At 38.3% G+C, this 26,408-nt stretch overlaps 7 protein-coding genes and 1 long non-coding RNA gene across 15 annotated transcripts in view; 3 read left to right on the top strand and 5 right to left on the bottom strand.

The window, feature by feature from the left end:
• Inae (inactivation no afterpotential E) overlaps positions 1–5,218 on the bottom strand; it is a 44,241-nt gene extending 39,023 nt beyond the window's left edge. For 2 of the 6 annotated variants that reach the window (XM_071783782.1, XM_071783787.1), the window contains exons 1-2: positions 4,401–5,218; positions 557–1,154 (exon numbers count right to left, since the gene is read on the bottom strand). In XM_071783782.1, the coding sequence (XP_071639883.1) occupies positions 557–651 (95 nt within the window). In that variant the 5' untranslated portion in view covers positions 652–1,154; positions 4,401–5,218. Of the gene's footprint in view, positions 1–556; positions 1,221–4,400 lie in introns of all 6 variants that reach the window. The other 4 variants (XM_071783784.1, XM_071783785.1, XM_071783783.1 and 1 more) reach the window with 4 other exon arrangements.
• LOC139816378 (uncharacterized) overlaps positions 1–12,815 on the top strand; it is a 32,950-nt gene extending 20,135 nt beyond the window's left edge. Inside the window, exon 2 of the long non-coding RNA XR_011733000.1 lies at positions 12,630–12,815. This is a non-coding gene — a long non-coding RNA (uncharacterized lncRNA). The remainder of the gene's footprint in view (positions 1–12,629) is intronic.
• On the bottom strand, positions 7,904–9,765 carry Gmer (GDP-L-fucose synthase-like protein). The gene is made up of 6 exons (XM_071783858.1): positions 9,529–9,765; positions 9,307–9,421; positions 9,079–9,207; positions 8,784–8,997; positions 8,575–8,715; positions 7,904–8,381 (listed from the first exon to the last, which is right to left on the bottom strand). Exons 1-6 carry the CDS (start codon positions 9,651–9,653, stop codon positions 8,146–8,148), a joined length of 960 nt encoding a protein of 319 aa, XP_071639959.1. The 5' UTR covers positions 9,654–9,765; the 3' UTR covers positions 7,904–8,145.
• Positions 10,072–12,807, bottom strand: Ctsl1 (cathepsin L). The gene is made up of 6 exons (XM_071783856.1): positions 12,693–12,807; positions 12,150–12,302; positions 11,883–12,074; positions 11,573–11,778; positions 11,347–11,498; positions 10,072–11,139 (listed from the first exon to the last, which is right to left on the bottom strand). Exons 1-6 carry the CDS (start codon positions 12,792–12,794, stop codon positions 10,928–10,930), a joined length of 1,017 nt encoding a protein of 338 aa, XP_071639957.1. The 5' UTR covers positions 12,795–12,807; the 3' UTR covers positions 10,072–10,927.
• A 4,590-nt stretch (positions 12,816–17,405) lies between the features above and the next one.
• On the top strand, positions 17,406–18,586 carry Nd-b15 (NADH dehydrogenase (ubiquinone) B15 subunit). The gene is made up of 3 exons (XM_071783869.1): positions 17,406–17,604; positions 18,204–18,347; positions 18,438–18,586. Exons 1-3 carry the CDS (start codon positions 17,476–17,478, stop codon positions 18,504–18,506), a joined length of 342 nt encoding a protein of 113 aa, XP_071639970.1. The 5' UTR covers positions 17,406–17,475; the 3' UTR covers positions 18,507–18,586.
• Positions 18,498–19,745, bottom strand: LOC139816367 (trafficking protein particle complex subunit 5-like). The gene is made up of 3 exons (XM_071783868.1): positions 19,461–19,745; positions 19,070–19,379; positions 18,498–18,938 (listed from the first exon to the last, which is right to left on the bottom strand). The coding sequence occupies exons 1-3, from the start codon at positions 19,625–19,627 to the stop codon at positions 18,840–18,842; spliced, it is 576 nt and encodes a 191-aa protein (XP_071639969.1). The 5' UTR covers positions 19,628–19,745; the 3' UTR covers positions 18,498–18,839.
• Positions 19,746–19,893: 148 nt separating this feature from the next.
• LOC139816335 (tRNA (34-2'-O)-methyltransferase regulator WDR6-like) lies at positions 19,894–24,730 on the bottom strand. 3 transcript variants are annotated; one of them, XM_071783791.1, is made up of 13 exons: positions 24,541–24,730; positions 24,128–24,299; positions 23,688–23,858; positions 23,452–23,602; positions 23,156–23,380; positions 22,680–23,082; positions 22,418–22,558; positions 21,902–22,341; positions 21,631–21,816; positions 21,038–21,552; positions 20,509–20,948; positions 20,256–20,415; positions 19,894–20,177 (listed from the first exon to the last, which is right to left on the bottom strand). In XM_071783791.1, exons 1-13 carry the CDS (start codon positions 24,605–24,607, stop codon positions 20,123–20,125), a joined length of 3,126 nt encoding a protein of 1,041 aa, XP_071639892.1. In that variant the 5' UTR covers positions 24,608–24,730; the 3' UTR covers positions 19,894–20,122. The 3 variants fall into 3 exon arrangements, with proteins under 3 accessions (XP_071639892.1, XP_071639893.1, XP_071639894.1); XM_071783792.1 differs by having other exon boundaries at positions 24,545–24,730; XM_071783793.1 differs by lacking the exon at positions 24,541–24,730 and having other exon boundaries at positions 19,897–20,177; positions 24,133–24,273.
• A 334-nt stretch (positions 24,731–25,064) lies between these two features.
• On the top strand, positions 25,065–26,367 carry LOC139816365 (putative glutathione-specific gamma-glutamylcyclotransferase 2). The gene is made up of 2 exons (XM_071783866.1): positions 25,065–25,260; positions 25,452–26,367. The coding sequence occupies exons 1-2, from the start codon at positions 25,126–25,128 to the stop codon at positions 25,956–25,958; spliced, it is 642 nt and encodes a 213-aa protein (XP_071639967.1). The 5' UTR covers positions 25,065–25,125; the 3' UTR covers positions 25,959–26,367.
• Positions 26,368–26,408: the final 41 nt, after the last annotated feature.

Genomic DNA, 26,408 nt, shown 5'->3' with positions numbered 1-26,408 from the left:
AGATTTGAATAAAACGTTAATGGGATCAATAGCGGATTAATTCGACGAACATATCTCTCTGGGGGATACTTCAATTGAATACTTTTGTTCCCTTCTGGAACAAATCTGAGCGAGTTACTCCGGTTATAGCCCAGTCAATAGAGCCCGAAAAAACCGCTGAAATGGAATTAATTCCGGGAAGCGATTTTTTTTCTTTGACTGTTTAGGAGGGTCATGGGTAGTCTAAAACCGGATTTTCGGGATTTTAACCCTGGAGCGTTAGCCGCCATTTTAATTAGAAGGGTGATTTTGTAAATATCTCGCTTATTTTCAACTTTAGAGTGAAAGTGGTAATAACCAAACTTGTAGAAAATTTAATACTCTACAATTTTGGTCCTTATCATTTTTTACCTAGGATCGATATTTTGCTAAGTATATATCTTACAACTTTTCACCGGAAAGAAGCGTTTCACCGATAACATTCCGAGCTTCTGCTCCATTTTACATCCCCCCCCCTCCCCCTCGCTTTCTATCCCTCTATTTTATATATATAACCGCCGTTTTTATTTCCACTCACCATATGAGATGCAGGATGAAGAGGAAAGCGCCGGGCACGACGAGGTCGTCGCTGCCGACGCTCCAGCGTCGTCGGAACACCACGATTCCAGGCATCTCGCGTCGCGTCGTCGTCGCCGCCTTCGTCGTCGTCGTCTTCCATCCAAGGTGCCGGCGATCGCGAGTCCTCCACCTCACACGCGAATCACCGCGCGACTCGCCCGTACTGTCCGGCGATCGCGGCAAGTAAGCAGCGGCGATCGACGGCGACGCCGACGTCGGCGTCGCGTGCCGCGCCGACGAGCGCACTGACAGCTGATGTAACCGTGACTCTTATCGCGTTCGTCGTCCATCCTTCGGCGGCCCTGCCGACGACGCCGCACGTCGCCGTGACGGTCTCCTCCCGACGGCTACCACCGACGGCGTGCCGACGAGCGACACGGCGCCGCATCGCGCCGCTCGGCGCGAATATAATCGTCGCCCGATTACTCACTAATTATTCACCGATAACACTGGGCAACGATCACGGTCAATCGACACCGTGCACTCGATGTTCTTCAACGTTCCGCAAGAGCTTTTCCACCGAAGGTTCCCGCAGAGGTGAATGACACTACTTGGAACTGCAAGAAATCGATTTCGGAACACTTTTATCCCATTCCTTCATAAATGTGTAGGAGACCTTTACGCTATAAACGGAAAGATTGTCTTCGGTGACTTCTTGTAATAAATTTTTTGTTAAAATAATGCGTTTCGTGTACATGTCGCACCCCGAGAAGAATACCCTGTCACAAAAATAATCATAAAAACCGCATAATTTTCAGGAGAGAAGGAAAACAAATTTAATTATAATTCTTTGAATTGTGAGACTAACTGACTAACGCAATTACAATTACGATATTTTGTTATAATGAAACTTCTACTGTTTCTTGACGAGGTCTGCGGTCGGCGGTGATTCACTTGTCAATTCGCTTATCACTCATAACACATTCATCCAGGAAGCCACAACGTAACCAGTTTAAAAGAATAACGACACTCTTCTGCCTCGTGCAGCGAATTTCGCATATAGACTTGTGAGATATATTAATAGCACGTAACATTGTAGATATACTTTTTACAGGCTTAACTCAAAATCGAATTTTTTATAATTATGACAGTATTCTTCTCGATGTGCGATATATGTATCCTATATGTCGAATTTGCAATGTACATTTCTAACACTTTTTACGTGTCGATTAAAAAATCTATAAATAATTTTCAAGCACGGAAGCAATTTTTCCGATAAAATTTTTTTTCTCAATACTGAAGTATTTCTCCTGATAATAATAGACGCTTTATCGCTGTACATAATTTTCTCTTTCTCTCTCTCTTAAATTGTTTAAATAAGTCTTTATTCGCTGTAATTGCTTGAAAGTATCCGCTCACAATACGCGATGTCGTCGACAAAATTGTTTTGAAAATAACGTTCAATAAACGGAGCGAACGGAGAAGGTCGAGCTACTCCGACTGTGAAACGGCGAATTAAATTGTCCGAGCTTTGCTTGTGAAGGAAACTTGAAGGAAACGGCACGCCACGAGCTCTCGCTCGTATCTCAAAGAGGTCGAGTCGCGTTTATAGAGTTAAGTATCTCTGACTTGTGCGAGAGGAACTTCCTGCCAGAGTAGTAGCGGAGTATATATCTCGGTCTCTTTTTCTTCCACTCTCGTAAATCATGCCGCGAAAGCACGTTTTGTTCGTGATCCCCCCGCGTCGTTCACGATCGACGACTTTTATGAATGGACGTTTGTAAAATGTGTAACGAGCGAGCCGAGCGCGAGTAATATCCGTGTAACAATTTTTACGATGTAATACGAATGTCATCAATGTGTAATCACGGATATCGATTAGAGTCGCGTACAATAAACTACAAAATTTTAGCGTAACGAAATTTCAGTGCATAATTAACTCGTAAACGCTAGTGTATTAAATTAACCGTTTCGCATTCGCATTTCATCCGTAGAAAACAGAATCTGCTGTAGAAATTTTCCTTTTTTTTTTCGCAATAGCGATTTTCGCTTCACGCTATTATCGCAAACTCGTTCACTTAATTAAGCAATCCTGCGACACTTATTTTTAAAATCGTAATAAGATGTGGATTCTAAAACTTTTTATGTCTCGTTTTGTTGCTTCAAAATTTCGTTGAAAGGCGAAAGAAGGCAGCAAAATGTATACATCGTACAAAAAAGTTATGGAAATTTACTTCTTCTCGATGTCCCCGTTTCTGCAAAGCGTTTAGAAATCCGACGAAATTTTAAACGGAGTCAACAACAAAAGCGGAGTATCGAGCAACGAAAACATTCAAATTATTTAGTCGTCGGCGTATTTTATATCGTGACGTTGTTGTGAAAAATACAACAAGGGGTATAGAATAACAATTGGTATTTCCGAGACATCGATAACAAGAGGTGCGCCATCAATTTGAGCTTGTGCGGGCAAATAAAATATTGCCAGGTATCTCCCGCTTTTCGAAAGCTCGCTTTATGCCACTTCGCTTTTATGAAAGACCTACATTAGTACCTATTTTCGCTAACCGAAAGAAATTCGAAAAGGATTTTAGCTTTTAGGAAAAAAAATTTTATGAATTAAGGGTACTCGCTTCTTCGCTTTTACGGCTTGTGAAAGGTTTCAACGAGCTACTTTCAGTAGGGAGGAAAACCTGTATTTAAATGTAAAGAGAATTTATAAATCTTTATAATAACAAGCATCCCGAAAAAGAGAGAAAAGATGATGTTTCTACGCGCGAGAAAACAATCCTGAACGAGGCATAACATGTATATTTAATCGCAAAAATGTAAAATATTATTACAAGACATTGTAAGCTTCACGCATATTAAAAATAAATTAAAATCAATCGAGATTAACTTCGAGTACATATACGGAAGGATATAATTTAAATTTGTTCTATTCTTTCTCTTTTTCCTCTTTTGATTTCGATGACATTTGTGGAATGACTAAAAATAAGCCAATGCGTCGAAAATATTCATATTGTTTATAGTATCAACTCGCTCTCGATTACATTCTCCGACACGAAGATACCCATCTGAACGAAATCGCGGGCAAAGGAATCCGACGGCGCCGTACCAAGTTAAATCGAAAATATACTCGGAGAGAAGGAAAAAAAATACACAAAGCTCGTCGACGCGCAACTATGCTAATTCGCCGAGCCTACGCGAGCGCGAATGATATAATCGATATCGCCTAATTAAATTATCACACGCCGGAGAATACGGTCACGCACGCGTTATGCGTGAACTGCCACGAGTGACGAATTTATCTTTGCTTTGGTATATTTTTTGCTGTCGTAAATTGTTATCACCTTGTTATTTATCTCCGCGGTGACGTAACTTGGACTTTGAATGGATTTTAACGATTTCAAACACATCGTTTGTCTTTTAGACTGAGGAAGTCAACAGGAGCAACGATTTTATTTCACAAAGCCGAGAGATTAGTTTCTATTTAGTCCGATTATTTTTCACACGTAATTATTTACGATCTATTGTCAAAATCGCGCGTTTATCGCCAAATACGTCATTTTCGACAAAGTCGATAGCTAAGTACATCAGCCGAGAGTTTAACCGTCATAACAATTAAAAATTAACTATGATTTCCAACTTTACGATAGTCAAACTGAAACTCTAACCACGACAATTGAAGAGCAGTATAATTTCGAAATTTCGACTATTATGTCAATTATAATTCAATGAAAATTAAAGGATACGATCGCGTATTCAAATGGAAATCAAATATAATCCAATCAAGCGATATCCAAGTAACTTTCCGTTAACGTACATATATCTAGGATTATATTTTGAACATAATATTTACACACCCCCAACGGCGGCACTCTTAATTCCGTTGTCCCCCGAGATCGATGGCCACCTGACCGAGCTCCTCCGACTTTTTCAGAGCCGAAGATCGCCACGCGTTTCGGCGCGGGGCGCGCGCTCACACTGCGTGGACGACGACGCCGCGCGCCGCGCCGTGTCGGCGCTCGGCCGACGCTCGGCGTCGGTTCCGTCAGCCGCGCAACCGATATCACCGGCGCGATCCCCGGCGTCTCTTTATCCCCTCGCGCTCGTCGAATGCGCCTGCTTATGCGGACGCGTTTCTTCCCGAAGAGTAGCACGCTTCCCGCGTGCCTTCCTCCCCCACGAAAGAGGAACACTCCGTTCCTCTCCGTCTCCGCGACGTAAAAATCGCGGAACAGCGTCGACCTCCTCTCCTCTCCTCTCCTATCTCTCTCTCTCTCTCTTTCTCCCTCTCTCGGTCCACTGGGAACGTTATCGAGGTCCGCGAAGAGAGTTGACGGAAGAGGGTAGACCGATCGCTACCGGGTCTTTCCGCGATCGCCGCGGAACTTCGTGCCTCCTTAACGTCATGTCCCGTTCGACACACACCACACATACACACACTCTCTCTCTCTCTCTCTCTCCTTTAAATGAGATATCGAAATCACCTCGTCAGCGACAGTCGCGTACACAGCGTACGCTACCACCGGCCACGTGCCGCAAGGGCGCGTAATCACGATGCGTCCGCGCCGCCACCACCGCGAGAGGAGCACATCTTGGCACACACCGACGAAGTGGCGAGACACACACCAGGATCGAACCACCCCGAGGCGCGACTGACTGAACCGTGCACCGTGCCGGCTCCGAGGTGGCACCCAAGACAAGCGGCAAGCCGCTCCCCTCCCCCTCACCATCCTTCCGCCCCCGCTCGCCAGCGGCGCGGCGCGGCGCCGAGGCGCGCTTGCGTCTCGACGCCGAGCGTCGTTGCACCGCGTCGCTTTGCGCCCCGGGAACGTTTGTTCCGCCTCTTTGTTTCGCGTACGCGCCTCTCTTTTTCTTCTTCTTATTTGATTCAGCTGCCGTAAGTGCGCTCGGCAGGTCGATCGGCAGTTTGAATAGTTTATTAGTTAGCGCGTCGCGTCAAATGACTCTTTCCCCTTTGGGGTTTATTTATTTTTTCACTTCTACCAATATATATTAACTTTAATCTCGGTTTAACTCTTTTCTCTCATCTTTTTCTAATTCTCAGAACTAGAGAGAGATAAAGAGTAAGTTAAGCCGAGATTAAAGTTAATCCGCATTGGTAGAAACAGACCATTAGATAGATTTCTTATTCAGTGTCTTAACTCACGCAGACAGGATTACGCGTGATCGTACACGAGCACGGAACGGGAACGTAATCGGAGTACTTCCGTTTCAGCATCCCCTTATCTTATCGCGCGTACGTGATTTATGGACGATTGAATCACTCTCCTCCCCGATCTTAAAATCGTCATTCATTGATAATCATGTTTAGATTTATCAACTGCGTACGCCTAGATAGAGGGTAGTTGTGAACGCCGTATGTGGATCTCGCAAAAAATAATCCTTATTTTATTTGTTATTTTTATATTTCTTAGCAATAGCCAAGAGATTTTCTACAGATTAAAAAATTGATATGTTAATGTATCAATCAAATCCAAATTATGGCAACTGGACTGTAGAGCAAGTGTTATTGTGCACATTGTAAGATTATATATGTCTAAAGTTTAAAATATCTGTATATTTTTACACAATATTACGATTGCAAACAGATAAAGCCTCTTTCTGCATTTTCACATAATAATTATATTCAATTCAATTACAACCTTGGTCAAAATTGGGCACCCTCATAATCATTATGCTGTACCGAATCTAATACCACGAAAGACTTCTATTGTTTAAAAATTGTTTAATAAATGGAATAAAAATAAAAGAAAATTGTTAGCGCCAAGTGATATTTTATTTCTTTCAAAAATAAATAATATTTTGCAAAAAAACTTCATTTTAATAGAATGCCTAATAATTTGGCCAAGGCGAATTCAACGTAATTATTACTGAGGGTGCTGAAGATGAACGAGCTGCAAGGAAAATAGCGACCTCGTTAAGTTTTCATTGAAGAATTGATTGCAATTTAATCGAGAGACGCAGCTGGACCGATAATTATATCTCACGTAAGAACCAAGAAGGTGAATTACGTTCTCTCGAGATCGATCGACTCGATCGTGGTAACGGAGACGTCGCACGAATAGCGGCACGTAAGGAACGTTTCGGGAAAAGCGGTGATTCATTTCTCTCGGGGGAAACGACCGCCGCGCCGGCCGGGGCGAAAGGCCCCTCGTGCTTTCGTGTCGCGGGTCGGAAACGTATTTCAATAAAGACACGCGCATAGTTATCTCCGCCCGAATCGATCGACACGACACTGCGGTCGTTCGCAGTTTGCAAAAATTATTCGTGACCTTTTTTTTTCACCCGTTCGATTTTTTATTTCCCGGTCCCGGTATTGTTCTCGAGATCTGGGCCGATTGTAGTGACGTCGGCTAATTAAAATTCTCCTCCCTGTCCCCGTATTAAATAGGATTGTATATTACAATGGGCAAAGGACATCGGTGGAATTGTAATTTACGACTGGACGGACATCGTCCTTTATTCGGCTTTGCGATTCGAGGATATAGATTAATTAAAAACGTGATATAGATGTTCGTTATTTAAATAAGGCTGACATCTTTATATCATGTGTGCGACGTTTCAGACATTTCGGACATTTTTGCTAATTGAGACTTTAATTAAGTCCTGGGTAGCGATCACGTAACTTTTCTCTCTTAGAGCAGAAACGTAAAGAGCGAAAAATTTCATGTGACTGTCTCTTTCTATTCAACGTCAATAGAAAGAGATGGTTATCTGAAACTTTTCACTTTTTTATGTCTTTGCCATACGGGAAAAGTTACGTGATCGCTGCCCTGCTGAATTAAAAATTCACTAAAGACAAGTTGCAGTTTGACGATTTTATTTGCGGCTCTATATTTCAATTTACGAGAAACTATTTTCATTAAAAAAAAAAATCGACTAAAATCTGTCAGGACATTCGTGAAATAGTAAATAACTGTAGCAAGAAATATATCAAGCACTAATAAACAATTCATCGATAAAGTAATTTTCTGCTCATGATACACTTGTGAAATTACGTTTATATTTCACGTCGCAGCAGTGGTTAATACACATAAACGGATCTATTGGTCAAATTTATGAGCAAACTGACCTATAAAATATACTTCAGGAGTGCCTCGAACGAGCGAAAATAAATGCAGCGCGCCAGGTGTTCGCCTGGATCTATCTTTAGTATGCGCATTCGGCAGACGTAACTTTCCCGATCAATAAAAATATCCACATATCCTGAAATGTTTATTTAACAGTCTGAAAATACTCACCGAGATTATTGCGGATTTTAGAGAACCTCGATTGAACTCGCCTGTAAAGGTTAACAAAACATTTCGATCTCGTTCCTTCTCGAGTGACAAATGCAACGTTTTGTAAAGATAATTTACTTCAAAAATAGTTCTTTTTTTTACAATACGATAAAATTATACGATTAATACGTGCCGATTCTCGATACATTCTTCAGTTTTATCGTTCACCATTTGCAACAAGTAACAATTATATTGTTTAGTATTAGGATCTGAATTCCAATGAGTTGAAATTCATATCTTGAAGTATAAATTATCGCAGTGGAAAGTATAGATTATGACGCAAATTTGCAACCCCACTATTTTAATTCCTCGCTCGATCATAGTTCTTTATATACCAATCAACTGTCTCTTTAATCGCTTGTTCGAAAGGCGTGAACTGAAAATCGGGTAGGTACTTTCGTAGCTTCGCGTTGCTTGCCGTTTTCTTATACTGTCCATCCGCTGCCGACGTGTCATATACCACCTTCCCCTTAAAGTTGAAAGTTCGCGCCAGCGTCTCCGCCACCTGGGCTATCGATTTTTCTTGCGCCTCATCCACTGAAAATTACCTTTTCTTTTTTAGCAATTTATGTGGTAAAGTTAATCAATACTGATAACTGTACTATTGCAACATTTTTGAACAGTAAGGATAGTAGCAGCTACAAAACTATATATCGACAACACTGATATTTACCGAAAAATTATAGAACAAGGATTAGGAAAATAATATCAAGTCTAAATGAATATTTACCTGACAAGATAATTGGTTCCACAGAATCATATTCTCGTAGCACCCAAATTATTAATTTTGCTAAGTCTATGCTATAGATGAATTGCCTCAAGGGTTTGCCAGAGCCCAATACGGTGAATACTTTATCTTCTGTACTTGCTCCTAACGGAAAATACTATAATTTGACAACAAATTTAAATAACGCTTAAACACAAAACTTATTTTTGTACCATCTTTGCACAAGTCGTAAAGTCTTCGCATTAAACCAGGTATTACATGACTGGCGCTAGGATGAAAATTGTCGTGCGGACCGAATACGTTGCAAGGAATCACACTGGTGTACAGTCTACCGTGCTGATCGTAGTAGCCTCTATTAGCAATATCTATGAGTCGCTTGGCATAGCTGTAGCCATAATTCGAAGGATGTGGCGGTCCATTGTGAACCTAGAATACATACAATACATACTGATCTACATAGATTTATTACAAGTCGGTGTATCTAATATATGTGTTGCTAGCTACTACCATAGTTTCGTCTATCGGATAAGACGTCTTATCGGGAAATATACAAGTGGAGAGGCACGAAACAATCTTCGTGACACCATACTCGTGAGCAGTGTGCAGAACATTGTCATTCATATGTATGTTATTCCGCTGCAATGAAAAAGACATAATATTAAGATCATAAGTAAGGCCATATTAAAATAAAATGATGAGATACATGCAAGATATTGTGTCCTTCGGGATATTTACCAGAAAGTCTAAGTTGTGCGACATGTTGTGGAAGAGACCACCGACCATGGCAGCCAAATGAATGACATGTGTCGGTCTGTGATCGTCGAATAACTTCCGTGTGCTCTCCTTATCGCTGCGAAAAGTCATTTGATTAATTTATAAATGTCACGTAAGTGACAATACTTTGCAATCCCGCTAGCGACTCGGTTGATTTAACCTCAATCACTCAATTTAACCTACCACAAGTCTGCATCTTTGGATCCGACAAATATCCACTTTTCGTTTTCCCTCTTGTCGTGCTCGATAACATTTTGAATGGCTCTACCAACGAGCCCCGTACCGCCTGTTACAAGCACAACATTCATGCCGAGATCATTGACGGGATCCTAAGGGATCCTGTTGGATTCGTGACAGCTGACCAGAACAATGGCTGAATAATTCCAACTGGAAAGCGCCCTCATTCCTCGTTGAAACGTGTCACCAGCAATTTTTTTACTTAATTAATCAACTATAATCATAACATTCTACAAAAAAATCCGGCATGACTGAACAATACCATCATACGAGACAAAGGAAAAAAAACTTATTTTTTTTTAGTTCAACATGTGACCAGTTATCGGCAAATGATGTAGCCTTATAATTCATCATAGATAACGTTCGACGATCAATCATCGATGCAAAACATATTGCACATTATTTGTCTTGTGACGCACTGTTGTCGTATTAACATATTCGACTTGTCGACCAACATATTCACAAATTTTCAAGATAAATAAGAGTAGCTTGATTATTAAGAATCTCTTTATTTCCCATGTTTTGTACAAAATAGAGATCAACTTCCTTAATGAACAACGGCTTAATTTTGGAACATATTATCCAAAATACATGCGTAATAATTTCTTAAAACGGCTTAGACCTATCGTTTATTGGTTTTATAACTTTAGTAGAAGACAAAGTTTAAATAAAATAATATCCTAAGTAGAAATACATGATGATGATATTTCATGGTTGTCGTGGTTTGTCCTTACGTGTTATTTTTTCTTCATAACATGTGTCATCACAGTATGATTACAATAAATGCAATAAATTTGAATCAGTATAAGATCCTGACATGACGAAATATCATCGTCATGCATTTCTATCTGGGATTCTTTGTCTTGAGATACTAATTGTAAGAAAATATTTCGGGCAATAGTATCATTCTAAATGTGGATAAAAAATACAGATTAAATATTACCTAAGACAACACGTTCACAATTATCTCTAAATTAAACATATTGAAGCGATGAACGACGAATCGCCACCTTCGAGGCTCGTATTCTTCGAAATTTTCGCGAATGTTTCTCTTTTGTCTTTATTCAAGAGCAATTAATTACATAGAGACCTAAGAAAGTTTGGAAAACCATAAAACATATTGTAAAAACTACAATTCCTTTCGTAGAGCAGTAAGGAAGGAATAATGTAGAAATTCTACCAATTATGTTCTACGCTAAAAACGATTTTAAAGAAATTGTGACACAACGGAAACTACAAAAAAAATTATTTTGTGTAAAAATCGCGAAACTTTTCTAGGTCCCTAAGCACATCTGTCATGTTTCAGCGGATCACAACGCGCTAAATAGTTGGCCACTAACGAGAGTTAAACGAGTGGATAGCTGGCACTGGTTGCTATACCGCAGTGATTGTTCTTGTTTCTGGCCATCTTAATGTAACCGTTTTCACCCCATGTTTCGCCCCAACTGTTCTTTACCAGCCAATAATCTTGGCCGGTCTCCGAGTCCGTACCATAGCCGACGACCAGCACGCCATGGTCTAAACTTTCTTCACTGCAGTCGGGATCATAATACACTCCTAAAAAATGTGAGATTTGAAGTATGAAGAAAAGAGAACAAATAAAATAAGTTTCAAATCTTACATAAAAATTAGTCTCACTAATTATTATGAACTAAATTTCCGACTTATAAGATTGATAGCTTTATACGAACTTATTATCAAGTCAAATTTTTTAGAGATTAATTTATTAACTATATTAAGTAAATTTATATGAATAATATGTACCTTCACGATAAAGCTGGAAGGAAGGATGAGAGGCATCAATAGCGACCGAGACCGGGCCTACGGTGGCAACCGCAGCCTTTAGCTTCTCCTCATCTTCTTGTGGAATATCTACGTATCCGACATCGATAGCGCCGCTGTTTCTCGGATTGTATCTGCAATTTCAGGAATTTAATTAATCATTAAATTCTACGAACGTTTCAATTATGCTTCTACAATCAATACAAACCTGCACTTATCATTCTCCGCTTCATATGGGTAACTCTTCTCAGTATCGAGGCCTCTGTTGTCTCTGACATATTGGAATGCCTGATCCATCAAACCACCATTGCATCCATTGTTGCCGTATTTGCCAGAACAGTCGACCAGGTTTTGTTCGCTTAGCGACACTAAAACGCCAGTATTTCTGAAATGTTGTCCTTCCAAAGACCCAGTCTGCAAAAAAGATATTGACACCATTCAAAGATATTACTGATATTAGTATTGTAAATATTGTTCAAAATTATTAGTATTGAGAAGACAATAAAAGATAGGCTTACGGTTGAGAATGCCCAGCAGGATCCACAGTGTCCTTGATCCTTAACTGCCGTGACAGCACCATGTTTCCTCCAATCGACCTCTCTTGGCAATTCAACGTTAGCTGGCGAGATAAACGATGCTCCCACAGACTCTATTCCAGCACTCACTGACTTATTGAAACCATTCAAAGTACTGACAAATTCATGATGCAACTACAAGAGAAATATACGTTTCATGAAAAATTGCTCGCTTCCTAATACAGATAAATTTGCTTCTCGGAAACTTACCATATCTCCATATTTGTTCATTCCCAGTTTGTAGGGAACTTCCTTCATCTCATATTTGCGATTATGTTCGGCGATCTTGCGTGTGTTATCTAAGAAGATTTTCATTCTATATCCCTCCTCGATCGGAGATTGGTAGACCTTTTTATGATGCGTCTTAGAATAATAACAAATATAATTAGTATTTATTTATTTTCCAGCGCCATTTCAATTTATTAATCTTATTTAATAATTTCAATGTTATAGACTCGAAAATTTCTCGCAATCGTGCCTTCTTTGATTCGCTAACAAGCGTTGGATCAGAGATTGTCTGCTATCAAATACTTTATACAAGCTATCAAATATTTTACACTGATCCACAACATTCAAAAGTAATCTGTGACTGATAAACAAGATATCTATATTAATGTTGTGTCTAAATGTAAGAAGTAGTAACTGAATATGGGGAGCTAGACTTTCATTATACTTTATTTAACTTTTCAGATTAAACCTCATGACGCAAGACGCAGTAACCTTACGCTATTGGGAAGTGCGATGGTTTTATACCTTAAAAATAAACCACTCTGCATCCAAAATCTTGTTGAAGGATATGGCCTGTCCCGTGGCAAGGACAGCCAGTAACAGCAAAGCCACTACGCTCTTCATCATGACTCCTTGATTAAGCTACCTAGAATTATTTCAATAAAATATAGGTTAAACGTAAAGTCATTGATATGAAACGAAGTAGCTATATTGTAGATTAAAACGAATATACTAAAATATGTCATGACAATCCTGTTCGAGCAAATTCACGGATTATAGTGCGTTAACAAATAAAATTACAATCTAACAATAAGGCGAGATAATCTCGATTGTCTCAGATATTGAAACGCTGAGCAGACTTCAAAATTTTATATAAAAGAAAGATGATGAAACCAAAGTATTGCCAAATTTATGACGCAACTACGAGAGAAATATACGTTTCGTGAAAAACTGCTTGCTATTAAAACGGAACTTTGTCCTGATGCCGCAAATAAGCATGAACGAAATTTTACACCAAAAAAAAATCACAAAAACTTGAAAAACGTTACGTCAGCGCAACTACGTCATTTTTTGTGGTTATCGCTAAGGTTATCATCAAGAATTTTCATCACATTTAGACGGAACCATTTTGTTCTTCCAGGATTGTCGAGCGATATGCCTGTGTGCAAGTGCGTAAAAAAAAATGCCCCGAGGTCAATCGAATGAAAATCTCGGCTACGCCGCTCACGGTTTCGACACAATTTCCTCTCCTGCGTCACAGCCTCCGGAGTAATCGCTCGATTCGATTACCTACCCTGCCGTTTGTACAATTGCGGTTTTAACAATGCAGCGAGTGATTCATTTTTTTCCTCGCGACTACGGAAGGCCACAAACCTGCGGTGGTGTAGCTAAGATGACACGACAATAATCGCTTCGAGTCTAGCCTATATGAATGTCCTGTTTGGGCGGAATACGCGACGAACGCACTATCACGTGGAGATAAAGAATCTCAAAATGTCGACCTCGCGATAGCACGTTCGTGCGCGTCAAACAATGAGCTGCCTCCAGCTGTCTCGCTCACGATTATCACACACGAATCAACTACACACACGCGCGCGCGCGCACAGGCTATATTCCGATATTTACTGTCAGCAAGTGTCAGTACTGAAAATCTGTAGTATAAATGACGTAAAATATAGAAAAATTATATATTTTCAGTACTGACAGTGGCTGCATTCCGTTATTTACCGTCAGCAACTGTCAGTACTGAAATTTTAGTATGCGTGACGTAAAATATAGAAAAATATGGATTTTCAGTACCGACAGTAAATATCAGAATGTAGCCACACACATTTACACACACGCATTTACACTCGTAAGTGGTGTCCGGAAGATTTCACCTCATGGCCAGAGTTCTTTTATCTTTCTTTCACGTAAATTTTTTAGACGCTGCTCTCCGAACGTTTCAGCCGAGACGTAAAAAAGATTATCACGTTACTCACGATCCGTGCTCACGATTAATATCTATTTTTATCAATGCGAATTAATTTACTCTTTATCTTTCCACTTCTTAAAACTATAAAAGGATAAAAAATAAGGTAAATCAAAATTAAAGTTAATCTGCATTGGTAGAAATAAACAAAAGACTTTAGAAAGATTTTGAAGCTCCAAATATCCGAAATTCGCAAGCTGCAAAACAGCGTACAAATACGTGAATCAATTCTTGGAAAGAGAGAATTAAAAGTCTCCCTTAATTAATTAAATTCGCGTTAAAGATCTCTCCAAATTAGAAACACGCTCCTAAACTTGGACCCGTAGGTTTCTCGTCGAATTCTTTAATAGTTTAATATATAACATTCCTCGTTCAGTATCTCGATATTAGTCGAGAGTGCATTTATATAATTTTACGGCATCGATCCATTTAATGAGATTCTAAAAAACGAAGTTAATGTACAAATGTACAATGTCGCGATGACACTGATAAGCCGCGAACACTCGACTTTATCTCTTCCTTTTCCTCGAAATGCGCGCGTGCGATTATGCGTCTCTTCGAACGTATAAAAAAAGAAAACAAAAATACACGATCTTCTGCGCGCTAGATGCGCATTTTGTTGATGACGCTCAGCATGATAAACGGATTTGTTGAATCACGTGATAAGCATGTGTATAGAAAACGGTTTATAAATGTATGTACGTCTCCGTCTCGCGACGTTGTCTCATAGCTCGTCGTTTGTTTCCAATAAATAATTATGATAATTACAAGGTTAAGTCATGCGTGTATTTAATAGTTTCTTGTGATTTCTCGTGCACGAGAAATCGCGAATACTCCAGCATATTCAACTGCGTTATTTTGAAATGTTCGGAGCACTCGGATATAATTTTGTGTTTCGGGCATTTGCAATTTTCCGCGTATTTGAAGCGCAATAATAATATGACTCGTTTAAAATATGAATTGTTAAAATAATTAAATTGCATAACAAAGTAAAAAGATAAATATATGATATGGCAATCCAGTAGTAATACGGTAATCCAATTAGCAGCCATGATATCGTCTTTCGTATCAATCTCACGTTTGTTTGTTCAACATAAATATACATATATGGGAAAGATGAAATTATGCTGACCCTTAACTTTCCCTCTTATTGTTAGTTCGAATTCTCTACTAATGCAGATTAACATTTTAAACTTCGGTTCAACTTACTTTTTACCTTTTTCCAGTTCTAAGAATTAAAAAATGAGTTAACAAGTAAGTTAAAACGATTGAAGTTAATTTGTGCTGATAAAAATGGACATAATTAAGTTCGCAAATGAAGTTAGTGTGCCATATCTAATTTGCATAAATTTTACAGAGTTGTTGATTAGTTTCGCTTTCAAGATCAACATCAATCTTGAGATAACTGCGACTGAAAACGAACAGATTGTCATTCTTCGTCATACCGTTCGAGGATTATAGGTACTTTTGCACCGGAAGCGTCGTATTTAGGAATACGTTCACGATAGTTCGGAGTTGTGGCAAGAGTGCGCACGTCCCGATGTTTGTGATTAGTCACGGCGCTTGATAACAATGGACAATATCCGATAACAAATTCATCTTCTTTTAAGGTCTATTTAGATCTCATCCGGATCCGAATGACTGTACAACACAACGAGAAATCGGATCGGAGTTACGCATGTCGAAACACGACGAACGCCTTTGTTATCGCATCCTCTTGGGTTAGCTACACGACTCTCGTCGATTTTTATGCGCAATCTCCTTACGAAGCGAATATCTAGCCTTCCTGAAACTTTATACGGCACCCGGTCCCGAACCGGCCTCGATATGGCCAATGAAGCGAATCTAATATGTATAAAATAATAAAATGGATGGCACCGGAGGAAAACAAACAAAGGACAATGTGACCCGCTCGTTTCGGTTACGCCAATTTGACCTCTCAGAGACTCTTCGTTTTCTTTCCAGAGATATAGATGCTAAATGTGTCCCTATTTCGCTTTAAATAAATAATTTACCTCAAAAAGTTAAGTGCGGAAGGATATTGCTGGAAACAACGGGACACAATGGAGCAATCGACACGTTACTTACGAGATCTCTCTCTCTGGTTCGTCGTTCTGGCTCGCTGTGGTCGCACTCCGGTCTCCGGTGTCTTCGGTCGTAAGGCGACACCACGGGCGTAATATGACAATCGCGACTATTGCCAACGAGCGGCGTCGCTCTTTTGTATTCTTCCCACTATTCTTCCCTGTTCCCTCTCCAATATTATTTTCCACCGAAACCACGTGATTCAACGACGGTCGAGCGGGTCGAGTCCGTTGGCATCGCTCGGATGCGCGCGTCGTCGCATTCGTCTGTTTATCGGGACTTGTTCGTCGGAATTCGAGCGTGATGAACTGATCTCCCGTGTCGATTTTCGCACAGAAGGACGAGAGTCGCGTCACGTGCCCGCGATACGAAGTAACCCAGATTCCGTAATCGTCTACGGGAGGGAAACTGCGAAGACGACTCTCCTTCTTTTTCAAAAGCGGAAACGATAACGCCGCGATCGAAGAGCTCGTGACGATTCCCTATCGTATTTTGTTTCTTTTCGGGCGATAAACAGAATGATGCAACCGACCACATTTCGTTTATATTGTTTGGCCACAATGTTGTGTATAGAAAAAGGAGAAATTAAGAGATATCTATATTATTTTAAACAAAATATTTGTCAATATATTGCTTACTTGCTAAAACGACTTATTTAAAAAATTGTAACGTTTGAGTTGTTTGCGGAAAAAAATGTGATGAGAAATCAATAAACTGAATAAAGAGCTGATATGTAAATGCATTTAACCATGGTTACTTTTGTTGCTCTGCAATTAGCTACACCAAAATCACAATGTTGTTCCTGCTGAAATTAATTTTTTGTTTGGGAAAATGTGCATATGCACGTGATTAAAGTATCTTTATATTCGAAAAAATCGCAATAAAAAAACGTGGCATAGACGATAAGCCTCTATTGTCCATTTCTTGTCATTAACTTTGACTTTTTATCTTTTTCTAATTCTTAAAACTAGAGAAAGATAAAAAGTAAGTCAAACCGAGATTAAAATTAATCTGCATTGCTATAAATTGACATAAATCAGTCTAGTTTGGAAAATCAAACTCGTAAAGTTCTAAAAAAATGTAATTATAATCACGTAATTACTTGCGATCGGTAAGAAACTCGCGCGCTTATTGTCGTGCGATAAGGCAGGGAAACGCAACGAGGAGTCGAGGACCACGAGGACGAGCGGGAGCGGGGCAGAGCGGGGGTTCGAAGGGATCGAGAGGAAAAACGTTACAAAACACGGGATTATGTCGTCGAAGAAGATATACGATCTCACGCCGGAGCAACGCGAAATCGCGTTGTGGAAAGACGCGAGGCGGAAACAATTGCGCGAATTGTACTTGAAGCAGTCGGGACACCCGACCAAGAGCCTCCTCGTACGTATACGTGCGGGCATTTAACTTAACCTATAGGTCCACAAATATACGCAATATTCGTCTCCACGCGCGATATTTACGCCTATTTAAATTTGCCTATTCAAATTTTACTCGTTGTTAACATTTATCGCGTAACAGTATTTTATTATGTAACTCGCATTTAAGCCAAATTTCGATATTTAAGCCAAATTTCGAGTATTTAAATCTCGGAGTAATTCTGATAATTGTATTCTTCGTGCAGTTCAATCCGAGTTCAATTAATAATTTTTAAGGAACATGAAACGGCATGCGACATTAAAAGCATAACGGCAATAACTAAAAGCCGAATCGAATCTACAAATACCTAAATACATCAATACGTGTGACTTTTGCTTCAATTAATTGCGTATACTCCACGTTTAAAGCATAGCACATAGCACTGTCCGTAACAGAAATTATGTAAGGGTCAAGTTTATATCAAACGTGGCAATAGCAGGAACTATCTGTTGTGTCTCTTACCTAGTACTTAACTTATTTAGACATAGCAAATGATGATTGTGTTTGATAATGTAAATCAATTTTAATAAATGATCGCTCAATTACTTATTCTATGAATGTAGTTTGATACAGGAATATACAGATATGCCTCTGCGAAAACATCGATCAGCATGTACTTCGTGCCTACAGTGGTAGGATACATCACGCGAGTTGGATTCATCGCGGGTCTTATTATCGTAACTGCATTGGGATTAAAAACCAGAAGGGTAAGCCAGATGTAAAGAAGCAAGGTACGCGAACCTGCTATGTAAAAAAAATATTAATATGTAATGTGTATTACTTGTTTGTTTTCACAGGAAGATCGAGAACACAAGTATCGTACCGGGCAAATCCCTTATGAAGTCAGAACGCATAGATTCTGTTAAATGATTATATTAACAAGATACAAGGCAGTTGATGTACCTAGCTAGATTGTACAGCGAAATAAACTATTTATAACAAGCAATATATATATATAATGTTAAACGTAATGTACGTCGTTAGAAGAAATAAGATTGACAAAGAAAAAAACGTTGAAGGCTTGATTAAGAGAAATACCAGTCTCAGATGTAAAAGGTACACATATATAAAATGTGAGTTTAACACAACAATTAAAGATTTCGTGGATTTATCACAATAATTCATAAACTTCGCGTATAGGTATTACATATTTTCACTTTATAGAGATAGTTTACAGTAACGTTTTTATTTTCTTTCTATTACCGATCCTCCAGTTGCTTGTCGCGGGCGATAACGGCGTCATCAAATTTCACCATGTACGTGGTTCCTTTGTGCCAGTGCGCGGTTACCTTAGCGGGCTGCAATAACATTTGAAACACTTTTTACAAATCTGGTCTTATAAAAATATGAACGTGCACAGAACACAAACGCAAGCTTAAGAATTGATCAATGAATTATCTCAAAAAGTGGGACAATCGAAACCACTTACAAAGCCGTGATCGCAAAGTACAGCCTCCACAATACCGGCGACGAAGGACGCGCAGTTCAAGCTTCCCTTATCTTTGGGCACCGACACGAATTTGTTCACCAGGGACTCCTTCTCGATGATGTAATAAGTACGTTCGTCGTCGTTGGCGTGCTCCAGCTTATCGGCCTCTCGACCGAACAGGGACTTCCACACCGTACTTTTGACAAACAGCAGCACGTTAAGCAGCTTTATCTCGCGTTTGCCACCCTTTTCTCGTACGACGAGCAGATCTGTTATCCTGTGCCCAACCTCTGCTCCGATCTCTGCCAACCTAGTCACAGGAGAAAGGCAATGTAACGTCTCTGACAAGCGAGCGCGAGATGAATGATGAAATATAAATTTGATTTCTTACTTATTCTGCAGCTCCGGAACGGTGTAGACTCTGTTTTGACAATATTGCACCAATTCGGAGAACAGGAGGGCAAAGCAGCTTAAGCTAACCTCTCCCTTACCCTTGCTCAAGGATTTGTCAAGGATACTGGTCCGTGGTCTTATGGCCGATATCGTGATGCTCGACATCTTAATATAATTAAATATATCACGTAATTTTCACAAATATGTCGCTGAGAAATGTTACAATATCATGCTGTCAAAATGTTTTTCAGTGGTTTTCACGCACACTTGTATTGACATTTTCTTCGCGATTAATCTGACATCTGACGGCTAGTTGGCAAACTTTCGAGAACATTAATAAAAATCACACGTCTTGAAAAACTAGATAATTTTATTTATTTTACAGATAACGCAAATTTGCATTTTACTTACATATTTATACAATTAAAGTTTATTGTTTTAGAAGTTTTGTATTTTGTTTAAGCGTACTTCGCACAATTTGTTATAAAAAATAATACCTAGTTAGATAAAAATAAGATGCAGAACAATCGATTGTTTTTACTGTTGCACATTTAAATGTATAATGATTCAATATACAAATATGTCATTCTATATATAAGATATTTTCGTAGAAAAAAAACTCATTGTTAAACGAATAATGACTTTCGCCTCCTTTCGCTTTCAAACGGACAGTATTTCAAATCCTCGTCCATATATACAAACATGATCACCGTCCCTGTTAAAATATTCACATTTGTAAGAACAGTGAAGCAAGAGGACATAATAATATTATCTAACAGATTTTTAAACTTACGTCTCAGAATACAACTCCATGCCTTGCACATCCGTAACAGACGTAAATACTTGATTTAAGATATCTACACATATGACTCCATTGGAATACACGTATTTGTGGGTAATAAATAGTTGGTCTATTCCCACGCTATATATTTTCTCATCTTTAAATCTCACACCTGTTGGTATCGAACACTTTTTTAAGTTCTAAGGCTTGCGCAACATGCAATATACAATTAGCTTAAAAAAATATCATATAAGCATTAACTGACCAACGATTTGTGCGGAATGCGCGGACGCTGTGCTCCATTTAGATAATATTTTAGTCGACAATTTATTACTTTCGGATATGCAAATTTGAAAATAGACGACACTGAGAAGATTGTCGTCGCCACCCGTAATCAAGAGATATTCATCTTCATGCATGTGCTTTAAATGAAAACAATTAATTCCCGACTGATGCAGGCTAAATTCTGCGAAAGGAATATCGTTGAAGTTTATAATGTTCTGGTTTCCAGAATTTGCCTCCTCATATATTTTCGAGACCACGTCGGTAAAATCGAAAAAACGTAACTTTCCGTCCGTGCTCATGGTTAACACAATTACTTTGGATTCGTGTGACAATACATGCATTTTCAAAATGCAACGATCTATGTATTTAGTAGATACTTTCAAATAAATATTGTTAGAAACAATATCATATACAAGTAGTCTGTAAGAATAAAGAGAAAAAAGATAGTATTATTTCATAACTCTTTTAAGCACATAGCGCGCTTGATGAAATAAACACAAATATATTACCTTAAATATCCATCTGCACAAGCTATAAAGACTAACACGTGATTTCTCTCAAAGAGACAGTAATAAGCATAAATATCCATATAACGTGTTTCTGGTTCTGCGATACAGGATTGCTTAGCTTCCTGCCATGGTTTTTTAGAAAATTGATTTTGTCCATACAGCATATGAGAATTTACATCGGAACACGATACGTTTATTTCTCTTCCATGATCTTGATGATGATATATTGATCCTTCTGCGACGTTTATTCCCCAAATCTTCAACTGTGCTCTCCCTCCACCAGAAAAGACTACATATCGAAACGTAGATTCGTACAGCTGAATAACGCTTATGCATTTTATGCCCGACAGATGACCATTGAAAATTCCCACATTTTTGAAAGCATTCCGCTTAAGTTCGTATTCAGAAACATCGCTGATACGAAGAGTGCAGTCTTCACCACCGGATATGAAAAAGTTACCATTGCACCATCGTACATATCGCAAGCAACGTATCTCTTTTGTGTGAAAACCATTCTAGATTATAAAACAAAAACTGATGTAGAGAGACTTTTGTGTACTTTTTAACAGATTAAATAGATTAATGTTACATACCTGTAAAATAGGACATGAAGGAAACAGAGAATAAGATAAATCATGTACATGAACTTGTTTATCTTTTATGTAAGCAAAACTTGCTTTCGTATGCGATATTATACAGTCCCACGATCTATGACCGCCACCACAAGAAATTCTGACGACTACGTTTTCATTCAACAAATCGTATATTATAAATTCCACCTGAAAATATTATTATAATAACTATTATCTCAAAACAGATTTCTTCTATTTTATCTATATATATAAATATATAAATTCACTTTACCTGTCTAAAACCAAATATAAAAAAAATCTCGTCCTTTTGTATTTCATTTAATTTGTCTCTATTCACTTTTAACATGCCACTAATCCAGTCCATTGGCATTTTTTGTTTATGCAGCATCAATAAAGGCTTTGTGTCATCTGCACGTATTTGATAAAATCTCAACATCCCATCGCGTCCAGATGTTATTAATTTTTCTCGAAATATACAAAATGACTGGACTCCCATTTTACCATGAATTTTATTAAATGTTTGAATAGGTTTTTCAATAACTGCATCAGAATGAAAACTTTTATATTCCAGCTTGTATACATAAATATTTCCAGCTCTGTCTCCACATATTAACATCGATGTAGGAGTATAGATTATAGATGCTGCAGTCAACCAACGTTCTCTACTGGGTGGTAATATGCATTCTGCTATTACTTTATTATCATATTTATCTGTAAAATCCTAATGTTAAATACGTTCGATAACACATTATGACATTATAACACATTATTGCATAAGTGATTATACCATTCTTTATAAACCGAGATAATTTCAGAAGACCATTTGCTCCACATGCTATCAATTTATTATTGCTCAACCATTGCAAAGAAAAGATTTGTGAATTCATTATTTTGCTTTCCATACGCTGCAGTAAAGTCCCAAAGGAGTCTAAAAATATATTATAAATTAATTGATTTCATTAAGAACTTGAATGAAAAAGGATAATATATTTATAACAGAAATCTTTTCACGTTAGTATTAAGATTTTTATTCTAATAAACGTTCCTACCTTCATATATTACTATGTATCCATCTCTAGATGCAAGGGCAACCAATTTGCGATCTGGAGAAACTTGCATAATATAATAGCGATCTTTCGTCAAGTCTATAGTATTTTTATGCATCATTTCTTTGTTGTAATGTAGTAGTGTTCCTAATTCAGTAAAGACCACAATTGCGCCATCATGCAAATAGGAAATATATTTCGGAAAGTTATGTGTATCATTGCTAGATAGAGAAATTGTCTCTGGGCTTTTGTAGTTTTCTAAAGGTTGCATGTATACAGATCCATCACCTCCGCCCACATATACCGTTGTATAGTCTTCAGATACATCAATGCTCCATATAGGTGCTTTGTAGTAGGTTTTATTAAGTAAATCACCCGAGAGCGACCATGTGCATACAAGTGAATCCTGAAACAGCAGAAAATGTTTATAAATATATACATAAATAAATTGTAACTTCCATATGTAATTTTAATCTCACTTCTCCTATCGTCAAAACAACTTCACTTCTAATTAAAGCTTTCCAAACTCTTGCCGTATGTACGAACATTGTTTTTATCGGTACTATCTTTACTGTCTGCCAATTTACGTTATTGCTCCTGGAATTTTCATGTTCCGTTACTCTCCAGAATCTGACACTTCTGTCGTCTGACGTGGAACAAATAAATCGCGAGTACGGATCACAAATGACAGAGAAAATAACACCCTAGAATAAATTTACAAGTTAAGAATTTCATTTAAAAATCTTTTCCTTCCTTCTAAATGTGATTGCCAAACCTTATGTCCTGTTAAACGATGCAAAACTGGCATACTTTTATTCGTGTCACAAGGTCTATTGTCTATTTTCCATATTAAAATTTCTTGAAACACCGTTCCACTAAAAATGATTAAATTCTCTTGACAAGTTCCTGATACAGAACCGCCATAGCTAAATATTAATTAAGAAAATTATCACATCCTCAATATCAATTGTCTCTGTAACAAGTTAATTAATGAAAGTCATGAAAGGATACAGTATGCACGTTTCTTCACAACGTATAATTTGAGAAGTTTTATTAAGTACGTCATATATGGATAGATAATTATGAGCGAATAAAATTGCCAATTGCATTTGTTCCTTAAACGATATCCACTTTACGGCAATTATCCAATCATTGAATTGGTGAGTACTTTGTTTACTAATGCTACAAACACACAAAAAAAAACATATTATTGTAGATCATATACAGAATATTTCAATTAAGTTTTAACTTGAAATCAAACTATGTTAATATACTCTGTGAGTAAAAATAAGAAGAAATATTTTATAAACACAGATCCATAGCCCCTATAGAAGATCTATGTTCGTATAACAATTTTTCTTACTTTTATACAACACACTGGTATTTAGTTTTGAGATATCACATAAAATTTTATTATTATATTTCGGTCATAATTGAAAATAATTATATACCTTACATCGTCCCCTATTTCGACAATATTGCAGACACATATAGACTTGGCGCCAAATACAGCCAATTCATTATTTACCCCTATTACAATCCCATGTATATTACTCGGATACAGACAATCCAATTTACGCTCAAATTTGCCATCCTTGTATAAATAGAGCATGGATCCCATACCTACGACAATTAATAAACATTTTATATATATATGAAGTTTTAAAAATTTATAATTAATTTTAATTTTATCAAATTTGCTTTGTGCATTCCAAGCATCATTAATCCTCAACAAATTCTGTTAATATCTGACAAGATTCTTCTGTTATATTATAATAACTTATAGAATTCAGAGATAATTGAAATAATATTAATATTACACAAACTATAAATGATTATTGTAATTTCATTAATCTTAACTAACCTACAAGCACGTGATTTCCTACGCATCGAATCGCGAGAACGTCCGTGCGTAATAATAACGACATCATTTCGCGTACGAGAAATTACATTATTTTGTCATAAATGATGCGTCGAAGTGTCTTCCACGCTGATCTCCTCTCGACATCCACTGATTCGCATTTCGTATCTTTGTCACGTGTCACTCACGTGTATTCGATTTTTCTCTTACATTGGTATTTATTTAATTAACGTGCCGAACTGAGTATTTTTTTTAATTTTTTTTCGGTTTTTTTGACACATCCAGTTCTTTGTTTATCTCTCAAGTACATGATCTCGTGCGGCTCGTGTGATTTCTTTTCCCGATTGTTTTTACGTGCATTCGGGACCGATGAAGAGGTTATATTCGCGTGGCAATAACGGACGCGCTGGATGTAACATGGAGCATAATTTCGTAGTGGATACTCCTGCAAATTATGTCGCGGCATTGAAAGACAAGCTCGTCACCCGAGGGATCAGGCAAGATCTATATTGGCGCACGACGTGATCATCGTCGTCGTCGACGGTAAAAAGAAATCTTTCGGCGAACGCGTCGGTGAAGCGAGCGAGCATGTGGGTGTTTGGTTATGGTTCCTTGATATGGAAAGCGGATTTTCCATACGAGAAGAAGATCGTCGGTCACATCAAGGGATATATCAGGCGGTTCTATCAAAAGAGTACCGACCACAGAGGCGTGCCCAACAGGGTGGGTGGTATCTGCTGGGAAGAGAGTTCGTCTCGAGGCGACTTTGATCAGCATATTGATAGCTGCAGTAGCTTATCTCTTTCGTTTGTACAGTTGTATCTCTTTGAAACACGTCGTTGCCTCGAGAAGAGAACGTTTGATTCCCACTCCCATTAATTTAGCTCTTCAACTGCATTTCCATCTTGTTGCAGCCTGGACGCGTGGTTACGTTGCTCGCCTCTACCAATCCCGACGACGAGGTATGGGGGCTTGCTTACAAGATATCCTCCGAGAACATAGAGAACGTGGTGAACCATTTGGATTTCCGAGAGAAGGGTGGCTACATAAAGAAAACCGTCCTCTTCTATCCCTGCGACTTCTCAAAATCCGGCTCGAATGCCAATGTGGTTTTGAACAATCTTTCGAGAACGAGCTTCTCGACGGCCTCGCTGTCGACCGCTTCGGACGAAGCTCCGTTCTACCTCACTATCTACATAGGTGAAGAAGATAATCCAAATTTCGCCGGTATGGAGAGCATAGATACCATCGCGAGGAACATAATTGTCTCGCGCGGCGTCAGCGGCTCCAATGTAGAATATCTCTATAAACTGGCGTCCGCGATGCGCACGATAGCTCCTGGCGTGCAAGACGAGCATCTGTTCGCCTTGGAGAGTGCCGTGAAGGAATTGGAGCAGGAGAAAGAGGAGTTCCTGGAGTAATTTTCATGAAACATGATAGAGATGTACTGAACCGAGAAGATATGGCCAATTGTGTCATCAGTCAATTATTGACTGTTTGAATATTTAGTTAATTTCATCTTTTCTTTTTTTCTTGTACTTAGAGATTCTTATTAAGATTGTGTTTAATGTAGCAAACTGTAATAATTATTTAATTTTAGCAATGAATTTATAAGTTATAGAGGCTATTGATTAAGAGAAGTTTTGGCTAAAATTAACGAAGTGGACTGTTGGTGCAATTGGCCGAGGAATAAAAAAAAAGAAACTTTTTTGCACTGTCCAAAGGAATAATAGGAAAAATTATAATATCTTCGTATAATTATAGGCATAATATTTCTAAACCAATGATAAGAAATATTTATCAAATAAATTATATTTTTTCATAAAATAACCACAATTTTTATTAGTAATAACTTAAAATTTTCTTAATAT

Source organism: Temnothorax longispinosus, chromosome 7 (assembly GCF_030848805.1).
Source record: "Temnothorax longispinosus isolate EJ_2023e chromosome 7, Tlon_JGU_v1, whole genome shotgun sequence".
In the NCBI taxonomy this organism is placed as follows: domain Eukaryota; kingdom Metazoa; phylum Arthropoda; class Insecta; order Hymenoptera; family Formicidae; genus Temnothorax; species Temnothorax longispinosus.
Note: the sequence above shows the minus strand (reverse complement) of the source record. Positions and strands in the feature narration are given on the sequence as shown.